At 48.9% G+C, this 7,938-nt stretch overlaps 1 protein-coding gene across 1 annotated transcript in view; it reads right to left on the reverse strand.

The window, feature by feature from the left end:
• Positions 1-598: 598 nt before the first annotated feature.
• Positions 599-7,938, reverse strand: part of MALL (mal, T cell differentiation protein like) — a 23,411-nt gene continuing 16,071 nt past the window's right edge. The window contains exons 2-3 of the mRNA XM_023732013.1: positions 3,279-3,446; positions 599-787 (exon numbers count right to left, since the gene is read on the reverse strand). Coding sequence (XP_023587781.1) covers positions 599-787; positions 3,279-3,446 — 357 coding nt within the window. The remainder of the gene's footprint in view (positions 788-3,278; positions 3,447-7,938) is intronic.

The raw sequence follows: 7,938 nt of genomic DNA on the forward strand, positions 1-7,938 counted from the left end.
AGGAAGAATCGGGCAGCTATGAGTTCCCTGCCATGTAAGGGCCCCAGTCAGCAGAGGCAGAAAAGGAGGCTGATGTGTAGAAAGGCTAGAGAATGTCCCTGGCCCCATGTGCCTAAGGCCTGGGGACACTGCCCTTCCCATGACATGGCTGGACCCCTGGCCTTGGGTTCCGTCAGCCTACATACTGTCCTTCTGTCGCTGAAACAAAAGGACGAGGAAACAGGCTGGGAATCCGGGCTTCCGGGCCTCACCCTGCAGGCGGTGGGAGCCGTCAAAGGCTCTTCAACAGAGAGAGACGGGTTTTTGTGTTTTGGAAGAAGATTATTCTGAAGACCATGTGGTGGACGGAAAAGGGAGCGAGGCTGAGGTGGAAAAACACGGAAGGCGAAAGCTGACACCTGAGCTTGGGTCTGCACGTGGCGTGAGCTCAGAAACACGGGTGAGCACACAGGGATATGCACATGGCACACACACGCACGCACACCCATGCACGCACAGGAACACGCGCGCACACACGCACACATCCCTCCCCACCCTCCATGGCTACTCCAGATCGAGAGCTCAGGGTCCTTTGTTCCACACGAGGCAGAATGAAGCCTCAGCGGTGCTCTCCAGCAATGGCGGCCTCCAGTGTTCCCGCCCAGCAGTGGCAGGGCTGGCTCACCGAGGCTGCGACGTTGATGTAGTAATTGCGCAGGTCCTGGGACTCAGAAATGATGGTGGCGTGTGCCTGCAAGACAGCAGCGCTCATGTACAGGATGCTGGTGGTCCCGTGGTACAGGCTGTCCTGGAAGCACAGAGCAGAGGCCACAGTTACTGGATGTGTAAGCAGGTGAGCACTTCTCTCTCTGACTACAACCTGGGGAGCCCTGGTGGCGCAGCGGTTAAGAGCTCAGCTACTAACCAAAAGGTTGGCAGTTCGAATCCACTAGCAGCTCTTTGTAAACCCTCTGGGGCAGTTCTAGTCTGTCCTATAGGGTCTCTATGAGTCGGAATTGACTCGTTGGCAATGAGTTTGGGTTTGGTTTGGTTATACAGCTGGGGGAGGATACAAAAAGACAAGCTCCGCCCCCCAGACTCCTACATTTATTTGCGGTATTTCTACTTGAAACAACTATGTGGCGGATGATAGGGGGTCAACAAACAGGGATAACAATATCAGTACCAGTCAGCGTTCGTCAAGTGTTTATTCCGTGCCGAGCTCTGTGCTAAGCTTCTTCTTGTTTATGTCATTGAGCATTGTCAGCTATGCGGTAGGCACAGTTTATCATTAGCCCCATTTTGAGAAAACTGAAGGTCAAGGTTAAGGTTGGTGGATAAATAACTAAGCCAGGATTTGAAGCCAGGCCACATTCATGCCAAGCTTATGTTCTTAACCATTGACTTCCTGAAGACCTGCTCAGTGCCGGGCATTGTGCTGAACAATAGACACGTGTCATCTCATTTAATGTTCTCGGCCAATCCCGTGAAGTGGCTGCTCTTATTATCCTCAGTTTACAGATGGGGACATTGACACTTAGCTGACACATGGCGGACTTGGCAGAGCCAGGCTGATCTGATTCCAGATTTCAAATTTTGAAGCTCTATGCTAAACTCTCAACAGTATTCTTCAACTCAACAAAAATATGGTGCAGCCATTAAAAATGGTTCTCAGGAGCCCTGGTGGCACAGTGGTTAAGAGCTCAGCTGCTTACCAAAAGGTTGGCTGTTCGAATCCACCAGCCGCTTCTTAGAAACCCTACGGTGCAGTTCTACTCTGTCCTATAGGGCTGCTAGGAGTTGGAATCAACTCAACGGCAATGGTTTGGCTTGGTTTTTGGTTATCGGTTCTAGAAGGAACGTTATAATTGGCAAATCTGCATTTTGCAACTCCATATGAAGTATTTAATTGAGGAAGCAACCTCAGTGGGTGAAAGCATCAGAGAAAGAGTTGGGGGGTCAGGCTGTCACCCCCCTGGGAGGGACCGCCAGTCACCACGTGTGAAGCCACTCGAAAAGTGTTATTGGCAGAAGTGTTTAACCTGTTTCCAGTTAAGCCTTCGGTGCACACTTCCATTTGACAAAAAACACACGGACTAGAGGAGAACACCAGCTGACACCAAGGAGGAGCAAACAGACAAATCCCCACGCCGGCCCGTCACAGGACTGCCAACCTGGTTTCTTCAGCAGGTCGCTGGCAGCCAGGGCCGTCCTAGTTTACAAGACACCTGAGAACTGTAACAGCCAGGTGCAACGTGTGGCCTTGTGGGGATCCCGATTCAGACAAGCCAACGGAAAAAAAGACATTCGGGAGACAATTCGGGGACTCTGAAGGTGAACGGGGTCTTAGACGATACCAGGGAATTATTGCTAACTTTGCATAGCTGTGATAATATAAGAAAGGTTGCATATTTTTTGGCTACAGATATACTGACGTGTGTGGGATGAGGTGACATGATGTCTGGGGGCTGTTTTAAAATTCTTCGGGGAAAAAAAGGCTAGATAAAGCAAACGTGGTAAACTCTTGATAATGCTAGAATCTGGCTTATGGTTGCACGAAGGTTCTTAACACACTTCTCTCAACTTTGGTGCATGTTTTACATTGTTCAATATTGAAAACGTTTAAACGGTTATCAGGATGATGTGGCAACATGAAAAGAATCAATGATGTAATATTAAATGGAAGAATCTATACCCAAAATTGTTTGCTTAATGTGATTTAATATATATGTATATGTAGCATAAAATCCCCGAGGAATGTGGAAGGATGAACCCAGTGTGGTGATCAGGCCGTGAGCCTGGGGTAGCTTTTCTTCTCCTAGCATTTCCTGCAATGTTGCTCCAATGATTTCACCGCAAATCAAATGCAGGGAAACACGTCAGAGTGTGTTTGTGCTTGATCGCAGGCGGTGTGCGCACTCACACAGGAAGGCGGTGAAGGGGATATGATGAAAAAGCTGCTCTGGCAGAGGAATGCTTTAATTTGGTTTACTATGTGGCGCAGTGGTTAAGAGCTTGGCTGCTAACCGAAGGGTCGGCAGGTCGAATCCACCAGCCGCTCCTTGGAAACCCTATGGGGCAGTTCTACTCTGTCCTATAAGGTCGCTGTGGTCAGAATCGACTCGACAGCAATTTCTGTTTTTTTAATCAAACACATTAGGGTAAAGTCTCGGTTCCTGTGGGCTTCTGCCCGGAGGGGTCTCTGCTCCCTGGTCTCCGGTTCTCCCTCCCGACCAGAAGGGCTGGTTGTTCTCACAACCCCCAGAACATCAGTCCAGGAAGAGCCGCTCTGTTCTTACCAGGACTGTCCAGGAGTCATACTTTTTGTAAAATCCAAACAAGTAAGACAACAGGAGCATGAGGGAGATGAGGAACGAGGTAAGCGAGACGTATATCACCCATCCTTGCAGTAACGGGTTTGCTACCTGGGTGGCGGCTACCAGGATCCAGACCCAGAACCCAAATACCTGCACGAGAAAACAGAAAGGAAGAGGCTTCGTTACTTGTGAGGCGCACGTTTCCCCGTGCGGGGCGTCTGCCTTCCCCGTCTCTGGTGGAAAGCACTTCAGCTGAAGTCAGGTAGGAACCCAGAGGGAAATGGGAAAGACTTGCCCCTCTGAGTCACAGTCAAGCTGGGTACTGTCAGAAAACGAGGTCCCCGGGGATGCAAATGGTTTGCACTCGGCTACCAGCCAATAGGTTGGATGGTCAAACCCACCGTGGTGCTGCAGAAGAAAGGCCTGGTGATCTGCTTCTGTAAAGATTTCAGCCAAAAAAGCTTATAGAGCTCAGTTCTACTCTGTAACCCATGGGGTCACCATGGGTCGGAATCGACTTGATCAGTAACCTTTTTTAAAAATTACCATTGTTAGAAAATTCACAGGGATAACACAGAGGTTGCAAACAGAGGGACTTGGCCAAATTCAGCCCACAGAATTTGTTCTTGGCCCAAACAGTATTGACATGTAGTTTTTAAAACTTTTCTGAATAAATTGCTATTATTTAAAACAGGATATTTCCCGTGAAAAATCCAGATTTCAGACATTTCTTGAGAAATCCATAGTTCTGGCCACGAGGGACCTAATTCCCAAGCCACGGTGGGTGGGAACGAGTTGCAACTGTCCTTTTAGAAAGATCCTAGAGTCCTCAGTGGACCACATACCCTGGCCTTCCCCACCCTGTGCCATCGGCTGACGCGCTCACTGTTGCTCTCTTACGCTGTGGAATAGTAGTCTCCCTTTCCCGCCCCCTTCACCCACTGGCTGTGCTTGCCTGGCCCTGTGGGCATTTGGCATGGAGCCCCGGGTTATAGAAGCTGACCCTAGCTGGAGTCACCAGCTGGGCGATGGGGTTCCAGTTTAATCACCCCTCAACTCTGTCCAATTACTTGTGTCTCCTTGTTGGAGAAACCAAACCTTTTTCTTGCTCTCTCGGCTCTGGCTCTGTCTGCTTTGGGGATGGGTTTGCACCCAGGTTGGTGAGCCCAGAGGAGGAACGGAATGTCCAGCAGACAGTATGTCCAGCAGGAGGCCTGCAGGGAGGGAGCTGATGCCAGGACAGAGTGGTTCTGCTATTCATCTCAGAGTTTCTGAGCTCCTCTTCCCCAGGGCCTCCTCAGGCTTCTCCCTCTCCTCACTTCTGTTAGACCTGGGCTTAAAGCACTACGTGGGTGGGTAAGCCCAGGCACCCACCTCCAGCCCGTTTCTCTCTCTGGCCTACAGACCACACACCCACCTGCCACTGGACTTCTCTACTTGGAAGTCCCCCAGCATTTGCACAGCTCTGAAGGTGAGCGCCTCATGAAATGTTGCACCTTACTTGCCTCACCCAGGTCCTGGCCCTGCCCCTCAACTCCTCAAATCCAATGGGTACAAAATCTGGCCCGTGAACGGATGCGTCTTCTTGGCCCAAACAGTCAGGCATACGGTCATCACCACTTCCAAATTCCTTCAGAACTCATCTTCCTCAGAGCCTGCTGAGCAGAGACCCAGCTGGGAGAGAGGGGGTTGTGTCATCGGGAATGGTGTACGGGAGCCATAATATCCTGTTTCTTACACCATATAACGGGTACGCAGGAGTTTATCCCTCATAAAGTAAAAAAATAATTTTGAAAAAAAGAAACCAGCTGGACTTTAAGATCACTGAAGATTTCAGGTGATGGGGACGGCTCCTGGGTTTGTGGTTCACACAACAGACTTTAAAAACTTTCTCTGAATCTGCAGTAAATCAAGAAAGTTGCCAGCGCAGGTGACCAGCTTCTGAGCAGTGGTCTCAGGACAAACCATTTCTCAGAGGTCTCCCCATCTCAAGAGACAGGCTGATCCTCTCCCCAACACATAAAGTTAGAATCGGCCTCTCAATATTGACCCAAAATCCTGCTGGGAATTTGATCAGAACTGTGTTAAATCTACAGATCGGTTGGGGGCGAATTTACACCTTTACTATGTTGAGTCTTCCAATCCATGAATACGGTACGTCCCTCCAATTATGAAGGTCTTCTTTGACTTCTTTTGCCAATGTTTTGTAGTTTTAAGCACATCGATCCTATACGCATTTTGTTATATTTTACATCTGCGTTTGGGAGGAACCATTATAAGAAGTTTTTTAACATTTCATTTTCTAATTGTTCATTGCTAGTAGATAGAAATGCAATTGATGTTTTTGTTTGTGTGTGCTGACCTTGTACCCGTGACTTGCTAAACTTACTCATTAGTTCAAGGAGTTGTTTTTTTTTTCTGGTAAATTCCTCGGGATTTTCTATATACCTCATTAGATTTTAATTTCTATTTTCATGATTACTAATGAGACTGAGCTTATTTTCATAGATTTACTAGCCATATATATTTCTTCTTCTGTAAAATTTTTTATTGATTTTCATTGTTTATACATTTTTTATAGGTCTGTCATCTAATGGCTTCATAGGAATTCTTTCTAATAATCTGGATCTTGTGAACTGTTGTAAGTATTGCAGATATCTTCGGCCAGCACGTGGCTCACACATTCTACGGTGTCTTCTGATGTACTGGTGGCGCAGTGGTTAACAGCAACGGCTGCTAACCAGAAGGTCGGCAGTTCAAATCCACCAGCTGCTCCTTGGAAACCCTATGGGGCCGTTCTACTCTGTCCTATAGGGTCACTATGAGTCAGAATCAACTTGATGGCAACAGGTTTGGTTTCTGATGAACTGGGTACTTGATTTTAATGGAGTTGAAAATATCAATCTTTTTGTTCTTTTTTGTCAAGTTGAACAAATCTTTCCATACCTTGAGTCATGAAAATCTTCTTGCATCTCAATTTCCGTCTGGGACCATTTCCTTTCTTCTGAAATACAACCCCTAGAAGTTTCTCTAGGGGAGGTCAGTTTCTCTAGGGGAGGTCAGTTTGATTGGAGGAGGGGGGAGTTGAGGGGTTGGAGCTGCTGTCCTCCGGGTCCCCAGAACTGAACTCCTGCAGGTCGATCCCAGTGTCCCAGGCTTCTGAGGCTGCAGAGAGGTTCCCGGGCTCGCCTGGTGGGGCGCCTGCCAACCGTCCCCCATCAAGCCAAGGGAAGTGCGTAGAAATGCTGGCACAGGATGAGCACCCAAACAATGCTAGCTATTTGTGGCAATGGCATTCAGGACTTAGTGACTGCATCCACACTTATACAATCTTAGGCTCACATCGGACCCTGAGGACAGAAAAATGCACGGCGCCATTCTCCACTGAATTCCTGGTGCCCCCACACAGGTCCTGGGACACAGTAGGTGGGGAAGGGGCTCAAGGAACATTTTTTAACACCACCAGCATGTCACATTTACCAGATGCTTTCCCGTTCTGAAACACATTCACTCAGATTGCCTCGTCCAGTCGGTGTAACAATTCTAATTCCCTCCAGGCCTCTAAGACCACAGAGCTGCCACTAATAGCCACCTCACCTGTGCCAGGTCCAGGGGCAAGGCAAAGGTGCCTCAGCCTCACCCAGCCTCTGTCAGTGCCTGCACAGGGCTTCCTGCCCCCTCCTACCATCAGAGGCTGCTCTGGTCGGACACGGTCACATGCACATTAGATGCATTTCTGTGTTTATTTCTCACCACAGTCTGGCACTAGCATTGTTGTTAGTTGCCATGGAGTTGATTCTGACTCACAGCTGTCCCATGTGTGCAGGGTAGCACTGCACTCCATAGGATTTTTAAGGCTGTGACCTTTCAGAAGCAGATCACCACGACTTTCTTCCGAGGCACCTCTGCATAGGTTCGAACCGCCAGGCTTTTGGTTAGTAGTCAAACGCTTCACCATTTCTGCCACCTAGGGAACCTTATTAGCTCACTGTATACCCCATGAGCCCGAGGCCTGAGCCCACACAGGCAGTCCCCAGCGGGGCCCAGGCATGGTTTAGGATGCTTGTGGTCTCTCCCAAACCAGATTTCACATCCCAAGGGCAGGGACAGGCAGAAGTGCCTGGGATGTGCCGGGGGATGGCCTGTGGAGACCCAGCAGGATCTGCTGGGCTGAACTAAAGGCCGTGATGGAGCACTGGTCCCACTGGCGCCTTCCCCTATGGCCCCAGCTACGGTTTGGGGATCCCCATCCCCACTGGTACTCTTAAGACAAGTCAAGGGCCTACGAGGGCCTGGGAAGCCACTCCAGTTGCACGGGACTCTTTAAATGACTTCAGTGTTGCATGGTCAGTGTTAAGAAAGGAGCGCTATTTACTTTTTATTTCCCCGGCCCTCTACCTTACGACCAGTAGGAGACACCAGGGCCCAGGGCGCGCGGCCGGTGCGTGCAAGCCCATCGGATTCACTTCCTCACGTCTGTCTCAGGCTTTCTAGGTTGGATTCGTCAAGGCATGAGAACTTCAAGTATTTGTTTTTGCCTTTATATATATATAAATATAACTCATATTTTGCTTTTCAAAATGTTCCAGCAGCCTAAACTGCCCTCCATTTTACACTTCATTTGGTTTTTAACATTTTATTG

The sequence above is a fragment of the Trichechus manatus genome, unplaced genomic scaffold (assembly GCF_000243295.1).
Source record: "Trichechus manatus latirostris isolate Lorelei unplaced genomic scaffold, TriManLat1.0 scaffold00004, whole genome shotgun sequence".
NCBI lineage: Eukaryota > Metazoa > Chordata > Mammalia > Sirenia > Trichechidae > Trichechus > Trichechus manatus.